A 16,679-nucleotide genomic window follows, 5' to 3' on the forward strand; every position below is an offset into this window, starting at 1 on the left:
TAGTTCTGTTCTAGTTCTGTTCTAGTTCTGTTCTAGTTCTGTTCTAGTTCTGTTCTAGTTCTGTTTTAGTTCTGTTCTAGTTCTGTTCTAGTTCTGTTCTAGTTCTGTTCTAGTTCTGTTCTAGTTCTGTTCTAGTTCTGTTCTAGTTCTGTTCTAGTTCTGTTCTAGTTCTGTTCTAGTTCTGTTCTAGTTCTGTTCTAGTTCTGTTCTAGTTCTGTTCTAGTTCTGTTCTAGTTCTGTTCTAGTTCTGTTCTAGTTCTGTTCTAGTTCTGTTCTAGTTCTGTTCTAGTTCTGTTCTAGTTCTGTTCTAGTTCTGTTCTAGTTCTGTTCTAGTTCTGTTCTAGTTCTGTCTAGTTCTGTTCTAGTTCTGTTCTAGTTCTGTCTAGTTTCGTTTAGTTCTGTTCTAGTTCGTTCTAGTTCTGTTCTAGTTCTGTTCTAGTTCTGTTCTAGTTCTGTTCTAGTTCTGTTCTAGTTCTGTTCTAGTTCTGTTCTAGTTCTGTTCTAGTTCTGTTCTAGTTCTGTTTCTAGTTCTGTTCTAGTTCTGTTCTAGTTCTGTTCTAGTTCTGTTCTAGTTCTGTTCTAGTTCTGTTCTAGTTCTGTTCTAGTTCTGTTCTAGTTCTGTTCTAGTTCTGTTCTAGTTCTGTTCTAGTTCTGTTCTAGTTCTGTTTCAGTTCTGTTCTTTCTGTTCTAGTTCTGTTCTAGTTCTGTTCTAGTTCTGTTCTAGTTTGTTCTAGTTCTGTTTCTAGTTCTGTTCTAGTTCTGTTCTAGTTCTGTTCTAGTTCTGTTCTAGTTCTGTTCTAGTTCTGTCTAGTTCTGTTCTAGTTCTGTTCTAGTTCTGTTCTAGTTCTGTTCTAGTTCTGTTCTAGTTCTGTTCTAGTTCTGTTCTAGTTCAGTTCTAGTTCAGTTCTAGTTCAATTCGAGTTCAGTTAATTCTAGTTCAGTTCTAGTTCAGTTCTAGTTCAGTTCTAGTTCAGTTCTAGTTCAGTTCTTTCAGTTCTAGTTCTAGTTCAGTTTCTAGTTCAGTTCTAGTTCAGTTCTAGTTCAGTTCTAGTTTCAGTTCTAGTTCAGTTCTAGTTCAGTTCTAGTTCAGTTCTAGTTCAGTTCTAGTTCAGTTCTAGTTCAGTTCTAGTTCAGTTCTAGTTCAGTTCTAGTTCAGTTCTAGTTCAGTTCTAGTTCAGTTCTAGTTCAGTTCTAGTTCAGTTCTAGTTCAGTTCTAGTTCAGTTCTAGTTCAGTTCTAGTTCAGTTCTAGTTCAGTTCTAGTTCAGTTCTAGTTCAGTTCTAGTTCAGTTCTAGTTCAGTTCTAGTTCAGTTCTAGTTCAGTTCTAGTTCAGTTCTAGTTCAGTTCTAGTTCAGTTCTAGTTCAGTTCTAGTTCAGAAAAAAGCGTTTAGCGTTTGTTAGCTAACATGCTTCTCCATTTATGCTTTATGACTCCATTCCCTTTCCACTTTATCTACCAAAGCAAAGACCATCTTCAAGGTTCTTTGTCATATTTGCTAGAGTGTGCATGTGTGTGTCTGGTGTTGTAGAAAGTTCTTTGCTCTAAAACCGCATTGTCCTTTCAAACAACAATTCGTCCTCGTACTCGAACACACTCACTCTCTTATTCTTTTACTAAGTCTTTAACCTTTCAAGGATTTTATAATTCCACAACACTTCATACTACTACTGCTCCTTCTTTATGTTTTGTTCCTACTTCATTCCTTCTATTGTTGTATGTATGGTTGGCAACGTAAGTAGAGAAGGAATTGTTTGCTGCCAACATTTCTTTTTTCAACCAAAACAAAATAAAGCAAGAGCAATAAAGAAGCCAGTAGCAGCAGGAGTACTAAAGGAGAATGTTTTCAATTTTTTTTTCTTTTGTTATGCTCGTTTTGAAATTAGTCGACGTCAGTTTGTCGTTTCTATAGATAAAGTATTATGATTTAATTGAATTGTTGTTTATGTTACAGCCCTAATTTTATCTTCCTCTCGCTCTTTGTTCATTCTTCGACTCTCTGTAACTTTAATTCTTCGTATTGTTGTTGTTGTTTTTAGTCAAACCTTTTGGTAACATTAGCTGTGAAGTCAAGGAAACTACTAAAATGTCAAAGACTTTTTTATGTGAATAATATTGTTCTTACGTATAAATGAACGATATTATATTTAATACTAAAAGAGTAAGCGATGATGAAGATGTTGTTGATGGTGGTATGGTACTGCCCAGGATGGTATCGTGTTACTTTGTTATGGAAAAAGCTTCAGCAAAAATTATATACAATTGAAAGATTAAAACGAATTTTCAAATAATTATGAAAAAAAGGATAACATGCAAAAAATATTTTTAATAATAATTAAGGAATTAGTACAGTTCAAACAGATTTAGTTGTTATTCAGTTAGGTTATGTTCTAGTCAAGATCTAGTCCTGTTCTAGGTTTTGTTCTAGTTCTGTTCTTGTTCTAGTTCTGTAGTCTGTCTAGTTCTGTTCTAGTTCTGTTTCTAGTTTCGTGTTCTAGTTCTGTTCTAGTTCTGTTCTAGTTCTGTTCTAGTTCTGTTCTAGTTCTGTTCTAGTTTCTGTTCTAGTTCTGTTCTAGTTCTGTCTAGTTCTGTTTCTAGTTCTGTTCTAGTTTCTGTTCTAGTGTTCTGTTTCTAGTTCTGTTCTAGTTCTGTTCAGTTCTGTCTAGTTCTGTTCTAGTTCTGTTCTAGTTCTGTTCTAGTTCTGTTCTAGTTCTGTTCTAGTTCTGTTCTAGTTCTGTTCTAGTTCCTGTTCTAGTTCTGTTCTAGTTCTGTTCTAGTTCTGTTCGAGTTCTGTTCTAGTTCTGTTCTAGGTTCTGTTCTAGTTCTGTTCTAGTTCTGTTCTAGTTCTGTTCTAGTTTCTGTTCTAGTTCTGTCTATTCTGTTCTATGTCTGTCTAGTTCTGTTCTAGTTCTGTTATTTTCAGTTGTTCTAGTTCTGTTCTAAGTTCTGTTCTAGTTCTGTTCTATTTCTGTTTCTAGTTCTGTTCTAGTTCTGTTCTAGTTCTGTTCTAGTTCTGGTCTAGTTCTGTTACTAGTTCTGTTCTAGTTCTGTTCTAGTTCTGTTCTAGTTCTGTTCTAGTTCTGTTCTAGTTCTGTTCTAGTTCTGTTCTAGTTCTGTTCTAGTTCTGTTCTAGTTCTGTTCTAGTTCTGTTCTAGTTCTGTTCTAGTTCTGTTCTAGTTCTGTTCTAGTTCTGTTCTAGTTCTGTTCTAGTTCTGTTCTAGTTCTGTTCTAGTTCTGTTCTAGTTCTGTTCTAGTTCTGTTCTAGTTCTGTTCTAGTTCTGTTCTAGTTCTGTTCTAGTTCTGTTCTAGTTCTGTTCTAGTTCTGTTCTAGTTCTGTTCTAGTTCTGTTCTAGTTCTGTTCTAGTTCTGTTCTAGTTCTGTTCTAGTTCTGTTCTAGTTCTGTTCTAGTTCTGTTCTAGTTCTGTTCTAGTTCTGTTCTAGTTCTGTTCTAGTTCTGTTCTAGTTCTGTTCTAGTTCTGTTCTAGTTCTGTTCTAGTTTCTGTTCTAGTTCTAGTTCTGTTCTAGTTCTAGTTCTAGTTCTGTTCTGTTCTGGTTCTGTTCTGTTCTGTTCTGTTCTGTTCTGTTCTAGTTCTGTTCTGTTCTGTTCTAGTTCTAGTTTCTGTTCTAGTTCTGTTCTAGTTCTAGTTCTGTTCTAGTTCTGTTCGGTCTAGTTCTGTTCTAGTTCTGTTCTAGTTCTGTTCTAGTTCTGTTCTAGTTCTGTTCTATTCTGTTCTAGTTCTGTTCTAGTTCTGTTCTAGTTCTGTTCTAGTTCTGTTCTAGTTCTGTTCTAGTTCTGTTCTAGTTTCTGTTCTAGGTTCTGTTCTAGTTCTGTTCTAGTTGTGTTCTAGTTCTGTTCTAGTTCTGTTCTAGTTCTGTTCTAGTTCTGTTTTAGGTTCTGTTCCAGTTCTGTTCTAGTTAATTTATAGTGGCAATACAGGGAAATCGCCTTCATTTTCAATAATTATTTTCTTAACAAAAGTATCAAACCAAAAACATCATGAAAAATGAATGTGTATAAAATGCCACATAATGAACATATTATTATATAGTCTGACATTTTGACCCCCGACGTTTTCAGCAGCCAACCAAAGAATCGTTAAAGAACATATAATGACATCAAAAGCCCATTATATTTGTTCAACACTGTATGACAACTAAACAGCCATTTATACAATAAAAAATCTTTAATTTTTTATGAAAAGCACAAACAAATATTTTTTAAAGTAAAATTAAGAGGGAAAAAGATTTTTGGAATGTCATGTTCACACCAAACAAATTAGCAAGTTGTTGTTGTTTTTTGTTTTAAAAAACGACAAAAAATATTCATATGAAAAATATTTCAAATATTCCTTAAAAAAAGGGGGAGCAATACTGAACTCAAAATTATCATTAGTCTATAGAAATGTTAATTTTTGTGTATTTATTTTCTTATTTGTCTTATACTTTATTTGTGGGAAAATCCGAAAACAGAATTTATTTTATGGAGAAAAATATTTTGGTTGAATTATTTTTTTGGGGGGAAAAAAGTAATAAAATATGTTTGACTCCAACTGTGAATGTAGGTGAAGAATGCAATAAAATAATTTATTATTTATTATTTGTTTTTGTTTAAAATAAAGTATTTTTCTATTAAGAACTTTTTAACAGTGTTTAGAAATATTAAACAAATATTTTCTATGTTAATTAATTTTTAAATTTAAAAATTAATTTGCAACATAGCTTAAATACCTGCAGTTTTTGAAGTTTTTTTCCTCTCGTGTTAAAACTATTTAGAAAATAAAATTTACATTTTTCTTTTAAAAATAATTTAAAATTTCCCATAATTCATATGAATGCTACAAAAACATCAGAACACTTTTAACACTAGATAAAATTAAGATTTCAAAAAAAAGAAATAATTTGTAACCAAAAAGCAAATATCTTAAATTAGTTAAAAGTCGAAAAAAAAACAGCGAAATAATTAAAATTAAATAATTTCAATTTGGCTTAAGTCCAAGAAATAAAAAGTTTTTTTAGGAAACAAATAAAACACAAACAATTTAATGCAAAAAAAAATTAAAAGAAATAAAAATTTAACAAAATATTAAAATACACATACATATTTTGATTTTAAAGAATATTCAAAAATTATTAAGAAAAAAAAAAAAAAAAAAAAATTATGACATTTTTACGAGTTAGATTTTATTTGAATAATTTTGAGGTCTTAAGTTTAATGGTAAAACAATTTGTAAGGCGCCATAGTTTAAAAAATTATAAAGAAAATTTATATAAAAGCAACTACTACTAAATATTTACTCAATTTTCTCTTAAACAAATTATCAGCAATAGAAATCGTCTAGTTGTTTTGGGACTTCTGATAAAATTGTTGAAATTTTTTTGCAAAAACAATTTGCTTTATATTTTGATTAATTTTTTTTATTTTTTAAATGAATTTAGTTACTGATATCAGTAATTAAAAAAAAATATTTAAACTAAAATTCTAAAATCTTTCCACTACGTTCAACGTAGAGATAAGAACAGAACTAGAACAGAACTAGAACTGAACTAGAACTGAACTAGAAACTGAACTAGAACTGAACTAGAACTGAACTAGAACTGAACTAGAACTGAACAAGAACTGAACATAGAACTGAACTAGAACTGAACTAGAACTGAACTAGAACTGAACTAGAACTGAACTGGAACTGAACTAGAACTGAACTAGAACTGAACTAGAACTGAACTAGAACTGAACTAGAACTGAACTAGAACTGAACTAGAACTGAACTAGAACTGAACTAGAACTGAACTTGAACTGAACTAGAACTGAACTAGAACTGAACTAGAACTGAACTAGAATTGAACTAGAATTGAACTAGACTGAACTAGAACTGAACTAGAACTGAACTAGAACTGAACTAGAACTGAACTAGAACTGAACTAGCTGAACTAGAACTGAACTAGAACTGAACTAGAACTGAACTAGAACTGAACTAGAACTGAACTAGAACTGAACTAGAACTGAACTAGAACTGAACTAGAACTGAACTAGAACTGAACTAGAACTGAACTAGAACTGAACTAGAACTGAACTAGAACTGAACTAGAACTGAACTAGAACTGAACTAGAACTGAACTAGAACTGAACTAGAACTGAACTAGAACTGAAACTAGAACTAGAACTGAACTAGAACTGAACTAGAACTGAACTAGAACTGAACTAGAACTGAACTAGAACTGAACTAAACTGAACTAGAACTGAACTAGAACTGAACTAGAACTGAACTAGAACTGAACTAGAACTGAACTAGAACTGAACTAGAACTGAACTAGAACTGAACTAGAACTGCACTAGAACTGAACTAGAACTGAACTAGAACTGAACTAGAACTGAACTAGAACTGAACTAACTGAACTAGAACTGAACTAGAACTGAACTAGAACTGAACTAGAACTGAACTAGAACTGAACTAGAACTGAACTAGAACTGAACTAGAACTGAACTAGAACTGAACTAGAACTGAACTAGAACTGAACTAGAACTGAACTAGAACTGAACTAGAACTGAACTAGAACTGAACTAGAACTGAACTAGAACTGAACTAGAACTGAACTAGAACTGAACTAGAACTGAACTAGAACTGAACTAGAACTGAACTAGAACTGAACAAGAACTGAACTAGAACTGAACTAGAACTGAACTAGAACTGAACTAGAACTGAACTAGAACGAACTAGAACTGAACTAGAACTGAACTAGAACTGAACTAGAACTGAACTAGAACTGAACTAGAACTGAACTAGAACTGAACTAGAACTGAACTAGAACTGAACTAGAACTGAACTAGAACTGAACTAGAACTGAACTAGAACTGAACTAGAACTGAACTAGAACTGAACTAGAACTGAACTAGAACTGAACTAGAACTGAACTTGAACTGAACTAGAACTGAACTAGAACTGAACTAGAACTAGAACTGAACTAGAATTGAACTAGAATTGAACTAGAACTGAACTAGAACTGAACTAGAACTGAACTAGAACTGAACTAGAACTGAACTAGAACTGAACTAGAACTGAACTAGAACTGAACTAGAACTGAACTAGAACTGCACTAGAACTGAACTAGAACTGAACTAGAACTGAACTAGAACTGAACTAGAACTGAACTAGAACTGAACTAGAACTGAACTAGAACTGAACTAGAACTGAACTAGAACTGAACTAGAACTGAACTAGAACTGAACTAGAACTGAACTAGACTGAACTAGAACTGAACTAGAACTGAACTAGAACTGAACTAGAACTGAACTAGAACTGAACTAGAACTGAACTAGAACTGAACTAGAACTGAACTAGAACTGAACTAGAACTGAACTAGAACTGAACTAGAACTGAACTAGAACTGAACTAGAACTGAACTAGAACTGAACTAACTGAACTACTAGAACTGAACTAGAACTGAACTAGAACTGAACTAGAACTGAACTAGAACTGAACTAGAACTGAACTAGAACTGAACTAGAACTGAACTAGAACTGAACTAGAACTGAACTAGAACTGAACTAGAACTGAACTAGAACTGAACTAGAACTGAACTAGAACTGAACTAGAACTGAACTAGAACTGAACTAGAACTGAACTAGAACTGAACTAGAACTGAACTAGAACTGAACTAGAACTGAACTAGAACTGAACTAGAACTGAACTAGAACTGAACTAGAACTGAACTAGAACTGAACTAGAACTGAACTAGAACTGAACTAGAACTGAACTAGAACTGAACTAGAACTGAACTAGAACTGAACTAGAACTGAACTAGAACTGAACTAGAACTGAACTAGAACTGAACTAGAACTGAACTAGAACTGAACTAGAACTGAATTAGAACTGAACTAGAACTGAACTAGAACTGAACTAGAACTGAACTAGAACTGAACTAGAACTGAACTAGAACTGAACTAGAACTGAACTAGAACTGAACTAGAACTGAACTAGAACTGAACTAGAACTGAACTAGAACTGAACTAGAACTGAACTAGAACTGAACTATAACTGAACTAAAACTGATCTAAATCAAATTTGGAATTAAACTCAAAGCGAGCTAAAAAATTTCAGATTGAAAACTTTTCTTTCTTAATTTATTTCTATTCAGTATTGATTAAGTTATTTCTCATTATTAATCCGTAAAACTAATTATTTTTATTTTTGTCTATTTTCAGGTAATTAACAACAAAAGATTTTTAATAATTTATAATATAATTTATACATTGAAAATATATGTATAAAAATTAAATTTTGTTTAATCATTAATGAAAACTGTCAACAATTTCCGCTTGAAATGTAAGTAGATTTATAAACTAAAATAACAAACCAACAAACAAATAAAAAAATGTTTATTTTTTTGTTAATACAAAAAAAAAGAAGAAAATATTAACAAGGAAGTTAAAAAAGAAAAACCATATTAGAATTTATTAGACAGACATTTTTGTTTATGTCATGCGAAAAATTCTAAGAAATCATGTGTGGAAACTCATATGTATGAACGAATGTATTTAAACTGTCGGTTTTTCAAAACATTTAATTTCCTAAACCAAGCCCTTCTTTTATTGTTTTTCCCATACTTGCGAAGCAAAAAAAAAAGAAAATAGAGTTTTGTGAAAGAAACAAGTAGATATAAATAAATAAGCAAATGTTTACCGGCCAACTGCAATGCCATGCGAGTAGAATTTTCATTTTTTTTTCAATTCCAAGAAAATCCACAAAAGCTTAAACCAGCCATAGACAACAAAGTTTTCAATTATACAAATAAAATACTTACTTACGTAAGATTGTATGAATTTAAAATCAGTGGTCTGTATACAGGGAACATGTATCGTACTGATAGCAAATACGTTTTGAATATTTCGCACTCGAGCAATTTATATGTCTTCCCCTGATGTGTTTGGGTGCAAATCACTGCTTTAAGCCGTTCATGCATACCATAGATACAACTTATTTGTCTGTCCATCCATGCAACTTGTACCCACAATCATAATAAGAACGTCTGTGGTCTGGACTAAAGTTTTTCTTTCTTCTTTTTTGCTTGCAGGAGTTTTTGTTGTTTTTGTTTTATTTCTCAAAACAAAGAATTAAAAATTCAAAACCATACACATTTAGCCATAAAGTCACTCAATCATCATCATCGTAGTTGTGTAATCATCGTCATCAGCAGCACATCAAAAGGAATTTGATGACTTTCAACAGTAATAATAAACACATTGTGTTTATTTACATTTAGGTTTTTTTGTTGGAGAAAAAATGCACTGGAGATAGACTTTTGGTACTTTTTTTATTATGCTACTTTTTTCAACAAAATGTATTTATGTAGTACGGAATCTAGAACTGAACTAGAACTGAACTAGAACTGACTAGAACTGAACTAGACTGAACTAGAACTGAACTAGAACTGAACTAGAACTGAACTAGAACTGAACTAGAACTGAACTAGAACTGAACTAGAACTTGAACTAGAACTGAACTAAACTGAACTAGAACTAGAACTGAACTAGAACTGAACTAGAACTGAACTAGAACTGAACTAGAACTGAACTAGAACTGAACTAGAACTGAACTAAGAAAAACTGAACTAGAACTGAACTAGAACTGAACTAGAACTGAACTAGAACTGAACTAGAACTGAACTAGAACTGAACTAGAACTGAACTAGAACTGAACTAGAAATGAAACTAGAAATGAACTAGAACTGAACTACAAACTGAACTACAACTGAACTACAACTGAACTACACTTAACTAGAACTGAACTAGAACTGAACTAGAAATGAACTAGAGAACTAGAACTGAACTAGAACTGAACTACAACTGAAACTACAACTGAACTAGAACTGAACTAGAACTGAACTAGAACTGAACTAGAACTGAACTAGAACTGAACTAGAACTGAACTAGAACTGAACTAGAACTGAACTACAAACTGAACTACAACTGAACTAGAACTGAACTAGAACTGAACTAGAACTGACTAGAACTGAACTAGAACTGAACTAGAACTCTGAACTAGAACTGAACTAGAACTGAACTAGAACTGAACTAGAACTGACTAGAACTGAACTAGAACTGAACTAGAACTGAACTAGAACTGAACTAGAACTGAACTAGAACTGAACTAGAACTGAACTAGAACTGAACTAGAACTGAACTAGAACTGAACTAGAACTGAACTAGAAATGAACTAGAAATGAACTAGAACTGAACTACAACACTGAACTACAACTGAACTACAACTGAACTACAACTGAACTACAACTGAACTAAACTGAACTAGAACGGAACTAGAACTGAACTAGAACTGAACTAAACTGACTAGAACTGAACTAGAACTGAACTAGAACTGACTAGAACTGAACTAGAACTGAACTAGAACTGAACTAGAACTGAACTAGAACTGAAACTAGAACTGAACTAGAACTGAACTAGAACTGAACTAGAACTGAAACTAGAACTGAACTAGAACTGAACTAGAACTGAACTAGAACTGAACTAGAACTGAACTAGAAACTGAACTAGAACTGAACTAGAACTGAACTAGAAACTGAACTAGAACTGAACTAGAACTGAACTAGAACTGAACTAGAACTGAACTAGAACTGAACTAGAACTGAACTAGAACTGAACTAGAACTGAACTAGAACTGAACTAGAACTGAACTAGAACTGAACTAGAACTGAACTAGAAATGAACTAGAACTAAACTGGAACTGAACTAGAACCCTCCGGACAACGACCCCATATTATTTAAATTAAAATTTGTTATCTTTTATAGAAAATTAATGTAAAATATTCAAAATCCTTGTTAAAGAAATTTAATTTCTAAGCATGCCTTTTAATGACGGTTTTAATTCCAACAAACAAAATAGCAATTACAACAATTTAATAGTTGTTGTAGCTGTCATTTAATCATTTAAAATGTTGTTGCACATACAGATGGCAAAATTAATGTTGTCTTTTTCATTTTATATCAAATGAGTGTATCGTTATAAGTAGGCAAGAAAAAGCGTAACAGCCAGGTTAAAGTAAATAGCATAAGAAATAAATTTATTATTTTTAACAAAAGATAAGATAGAAAAAATCCTTTGCATGCAATTTGATTATAAATGATATTAATAAACTGTGCTACTTGCTTATTCCCAGTTGTTTAAAAATAACAAATCTATCTCTACTACTACATACAAACAAAATCTAACGTGCATTGACATTTAAATTAAATATTATTTGCCACAACTGCACTTTGAGCTAGACCAGCAACACTTAAAGGAACTAAGTTCCAAAAGACAGAAACCTGTTGCTGTTGTTCGTCTTTACTTTTGGACTGTAACTCAAAAATGCATTCACGCATGCGCATTATGTGGTGGTTACACATGTCAACAAAATGTTGTGGGTTTCAGAAAAAAAAAAACTAATACTAACCAGCCTACAACTAACTAACTAACTAATATGCAAGCAAATGAGTGTGTGAGTTGCACATACAAGCAATCAGCCAACCATGTGTGTGCGTTTTTAATCAGTTAACAACAAATCCAGGAGTTCTGGGTGACTGTCCCCAAGTAGAGAAATATTTACCATACAAACCTTAATAACCAATAAAATGTTCTTTAAAATGAATTTGTATAAAACTATATTATTTATATTACTTAGCAATTGATTACATTGTAGATTACATGTGGTTGTTAAGTAAAATATTACACACCAGCAATATATTTATCATTGTCTACCTCTAAAACTACTGGTCAGTTACCCATAAATATTTAAAACTTACTCACTCACCAGCAACACTATTTAGCGACTGTCATTTGTTGTTTCCCACCACCAACAACTACAACTGACTTTATCATAGACAGCCGTTGAGCGCACAACCTGTAATACTTATGTGTGTATGCAAATAATTCATGACAATTATTTAAATTGTATAAATTGTTTATTGCTGTTGATGTTGCCCATAGTGCCCCTTCATTGTTTTTTTGTTGCTTTTCAACATTGACTTTATGTTGTGACAAATGTCAACGAGCTGCTTTGTTTGTTGCTGTTGCCTGGTGCGTTTACGCATTTGAATTTCTTTTTGCAAAAAAAAAAAAAGAAACTAAATGATGGTGCGTAAAATCTTCGCTCTTTGTTTGTGTTTATTGAATTTGTTTAGCATGTTAAATGTAAAAAATTACCATTGACCAGACAATGACCCCAGGATATGGAGAAAGGCAGACAATTTGGTTTTTAAATTTTATAAGAAAAATATTGAGGAAGGAGTTTGATGGCTATTGGCGGAGCAATTAATTAAGTTCTAGTTCACTTCTAGTTCAGTTCTAGTTCAGTTCTTCTTTCAGTTCTAGTTCAGTTCTAGTTCAGTTCTAGTTCAGTTCTAGTTCAGTTCTAGTTCAGTTCTAGTTCAGTTCTAGTTCAGTTCTAGTTCAGTTCTAGTTCAGTTCTAGTTCAGTTCTAGTTCAGTTTCTAGTTCAGTTCTAGTTCAGTTCTAGTTCAGTTCTAGTTCAGTTCTAGTTCAGTTCTAGTTCAGTTCTAGTTCAGTTCTAGTTCAGTTCTAGTTCAGTTCTAGTTCAGTTCTAGTTCAGTTCTAGTTCAGTTCTAGTTCAGTTCTAGTTCAGTTCTAGTTCAGTTCTAGTTCAGTTCTAGTTCAGTTCTAGTTCAGTTCTAGTTCAGTTCTAGTTCAGTTCTAGTTCAGTTCTAGTTCAGTTCTAGTTCAGTTCTAGTTCAGTTCTTGTTCAGTTCTTGTTCAGTTCTAGTTCAGTTCTAGTTCAGTTCTAGTTCAGTTCTAGTTCATTTCTAGTTCAGTTCTAGTTCAGTTCTTGTTCAGTTCTAGTTCAGTTCTAGTTCAGTTCTAGTTCAGTTCTAGTTCAGTTCTAGTTCAGTTCTAGTTCAGTTCTAGTTCAGTTCTAGTTCAGTTCTAGTTCAGTTCTAGTTCAGTTCTAGTTCAGTTCTAGTTCAGTTCTAGTTTAGTTCTAGTTTAGTTTAGTTCCAGTTCAGTTCTAGTTCTAGTTCAGTTCTAGTTCTAGTTCAGTTCTAGTTCAGTTCTAGTTCAGTTCTAGTTCAGTTCTAGTTCAGTTCTAGTTCAGTTCTAGTTCAGTTTAGTTCAGTTCTAGTTCAGTTCTAGTTCAGTTCTAGTTCAGTTCTAGTTCAGTTCTAGTTCAGTTCTAGTTCAGTTCTAGTTCAGTTCTAGTTCAGTTCTAGTTCAGTTCTAGTTCAGTTCTAGTTCAGTTCTAGTTCAGTTCTAGTTCAGTTCTAGTTCAGTTCTAGTTCAGTTCTAGTTCAGTTCTAGTTCAGTTCTAGTTCAGTTCTAGTTCAGTTCTAGTTCAGTTCTAGTTCAGTTCTAGTTCAGTTCTAGTTCAGTTCTAGTTCAGTTCTAGTTCAGTTCTAGTTCAGTTCTAGTTCAGTTCTAGTTCAGTTCTAGTTCAGTTCTAGTTCAGTTCTAGTTCAGTTCTAGTTCAGTTCTAGTTCAGTTCTAGTTCAGTTCTAGTTCAGTTCTAGTTCAGTTCTAGTTCAGTTCTAGTTCAGTTCTAGTTCAGTTCTAGTTCAGTTCTAGTTCAGTTCTAGTTCAGTTCTAGTTCAGTTCTAGTTCAGTTCTAGTTCAGTTCTAGTTCAGTTCTAGTTCAGTTCTAGTTCAGTTCTAGTTCCAGTTCTAGTTAGTTCTAGTTCAGTTCTAGTTCAGTTCTAGTTCAGTTCTAGTTCGTTCTAGTTTCAGTTCTAGTTCAGTTCTAGTTCAGTTCTAGTCAGTTCTAGTTCAGTTCTAGTTCTAGTTCTTTGCTAGTGTTCAGTTCTAGTTCAGTTCTTGAAGTTCAGTTCAGTTCTAGTTCAGTTCTAGTTCAGTTCTAGTTCAGTTCTAGTTCAGTTCTAGTTCAGTTCTAGTTCAGTTCTAGTTCAGTTCTAGTTTTTCAGTTCTAGTTCAGGTCTAGTTTCAGTTCTAGTTCAGTTCTAGTTCAGTTCTAGTTCAGTTCTAGTTCAGTTTCTAGTTCAGTTCTAGTTCAGTTCTAGTTCAGTTCTAGTTCAGTTCTAGTTCAGTTCTAGTTCAGTTCTAGTTCAGTTTCTAGTTCAGTTCTAGTTCAGTTCTAGTTCAGTTCTAGTTCGTTTCTAGTTCAGTTCTAGTTCAGTTCTAGTTTCAGTTCTAGTTCAGTTCTAGTTCGTTCTAGTTCAGTTCTAGTTCAGTTCTAGTTCATTTCTAGTCAGTTCTAGTTCAGTTCTAGTTCAGTTCTAGTTCAGTTCTAGTTCCAGTTCTATTTCAGTTTTCTAGTTCAGTTCTAGTTCAGTTCTAGTTCAGTTCTATTCAGTTTTCTAGTTCAGTTCTAGTTCAGTTCTAGTTTCAGTTCTAGTTCAGTTCTAGTTCAGTTTCTAGTTTCCGTTCTAGGTCAAGTTTCTAGTTCAGTTTCTAGTTCGTTCTAGTTCATTTCTAGTTTCATTCTATTCAGTTCTATTTCAGTTTTCTAGTTCAGTTCTGTTCATTCTAGTTTCAGTTCTTGTTCAGTCTCTAGTTCATTCTATTCGTTTCACTTTTCAGTTCTAGTTCAGTTCATAGTTCAGTTTCTAGTTCAGTCTAGTTCAGTTTCTATTCAGTTCTAGTTTAGTTCTAGTTCAGTTCTAGTTGTTCTAGTTCAACAATTCTAGTTCAGTTTCTAGTTTCAGTTTTCCTAGTTCATTCTATTTCCGTTTCTAGTTCAATTCTAGTTCAGTTCTAGTTCAGTTCTAGTTCAGTTCTAGTTCTAGTTTAGTTCTAGTTCAGTTCTAGTTCAATTCTAGTTCAGTTCTAGTTCAGTTCTAGTTCAGTTCTAGTTCAGTTCTAGTTCGATTATAGTTCAGTTCCTGTTCAGTTGTAGTTTACCCAAAAATCGATTTTTATAATTTGTGTTTATAAATTGTTCACCATAAATCAATTTATATGTGAAAAACTTAAAAATTATTATACAAAAACTTTATAAATTTTTTATATGCTACAGACAGACAAATTATTTCAATCCATCATTAAGTGCAACAAAAAATCTATACATCTTTTTAGAATAAACAAATAAATAAATTAAACAAAACATAGACGCAATATGTTAGTAATTGAAAGATTTAAGTATATTTTGTGGCCCATATCTGTATGTCTAGGTATTCACACAAACATGCCTCCATCTAAACAAACATCCCTCTGTCAAAGTATCTATATAGCTAAACTTCCCCTAAAAAAAAACGCGTAAAATAAAATTTATGCGTTTCTGCTTATACTGTTACTTTAAACATAAAACGCTAAACTAACAAATAAATAAATTATTTTTTTAAATAAATAATAACACAATATAAAAAGAAATCAATAAACAAATATTTAAATAAACTTTTTTTTTCGTTTAATTTGCTACTGTGTATACGAGAATAGTTTTGTTTATTTGACTACAACTCTAGACACAAGAAATTAACAATTTCAAGAGCCACTGTGTTGAAAAAAAAAGGAATAGTGCCAATGATGTTTGATGAGTTATCAACAAGTAAATTTTTAGAAAAACATATAAATTATTTCAAAATATTATTTGGCTATTACGTAGTTTAGAGAAAGCCAACAAGAAAACAAATTTTTTTATAAAAAGTATAAAAGAAATTATTTAAGAACATTTAGAGTTGTTGTTTTTAAATGTTTTTGCGATAATATTATATTAATTATTTAAGTAAATAGAAAAAGGATATTTAAAAGAATCAAATGATGAGGTGAGAGTTTTAGTTTGAAAGTAAAAATAGTTTTCATACTTTACATACTCTGCTTGTGTCTGTTACGTAGTTCTATTCTAAATACGTACATATTACTCACATACCAACAGCCTGTCAGCTATTCTATATAATTTTATATTTTTTTTTAAATTTCATGGCATGTGAGTTTGTCTAAGCAAAGTGTGTACATATAGTATGTGTGTTTATATAACTTGAAATTATTTAAGAAAATATTATTTAGTATTTACAAATAAACTATATAATTATACCCTACACCACTTTAGTGGGGAGGGTATATTGGGTTTGTGCTGATGTTTGTAACGCACAATAATACACACCTTAAAGTATACCAATCGGCTTAGAATCATTTTCTGAATCGATTTAGCTATGTCCGTCCGTCTGTCCGTCCATGTAAACCTTGTAATCAAACTACAGGTCGCAGTTTTGAAGATAATTCAATTAAATTTGGTACATGATCTTCTGTTTTCCCAGGGACGAAGCCTATTGAAAATGGTTAAGATCGGTCCATTATTTCACCTAGCCCCCATACAACTGAACCCCCGAATAGGCCTTTTAAATTCTTAATTATGTTTAATATACTCCTATCTCGACAAAAAGCTGTAAAACCAAGTTCTATACCAGCCTTGATGACTCTCATGAATTTTATAATTATAGGGCCTCATTTGACTCTAGCCCCTGCAAAAGCCCCCTTCAAAATTTTACTTAAATATCCACAATTTTATTCCACAATAAATGGCTTAAGTATATCTGAGACAAGGTACAATTCAACTTAAATACTTCATTACGAAAACTAAATCACATTTTATTTTTGTAACAGGTGTAGGGTATTATATGGTCGGCCTCGCCCGACTATAATTTCTTACCTGTTTTAAATTTATTTTCAATTGTTGTTTGGGTTATAAATGCGAAATTCTTTGATGAGTAATTTTGGAATAATTTAATAA

At 32.3% G+C, this 16,679-nt stretch overlaps 1 protein-coding gene across 18 annotated transcripts in view; it reads left to right on the forward strand.

Annotated features, from left to right (window-relative positions):
- Positions 1 to 16,679, forward strand: part of LOC119609876 (ski oncogene-like) — a 120,991-nt gene that overhangs the window by 67,379 nt on the left and 36,933 nt on the right. For 16 of the 18 annotated variants that reach the window (XM_037964869.1, XM_037964870.1, XM_037964873.1 and 13 more), the window contains one exon: positions 8,198 to 9,315. The exons of the other annotated variants lie outside the window; for them this stretch is intronic. In XM_037964869.1, coding sequence (XP_037820797.1) covers positions 8,198 to 8,263 — 66 coding nt within the window. In that variant the 3' untranslated portion in view covers positions 8,264 to 9,315. Of the gene's footprint in view, positions 1 to 8,197; positions 9,316 to 16,679 lie in introns of those variants that run through there. 18 annotated transcript variants of the gene reach the window in all.

The sequence above is a fragment of the Lucilia sericata genome, unplaced genomic scaffold (genome assembly GCF_015586225.1).
Source record: "Lucilia sericata isolate MDLA Ls3-8-SP2 unplaced genomic scaffold, ASM1558622v1 Contig001079F_arrow, whole genome shotgun sequence".
NCBI lineage: Eukaryota > Metazoa > Arthropoda > Insecta > Diptera > Calliphoridae > Lucilia > Lucilia sericata.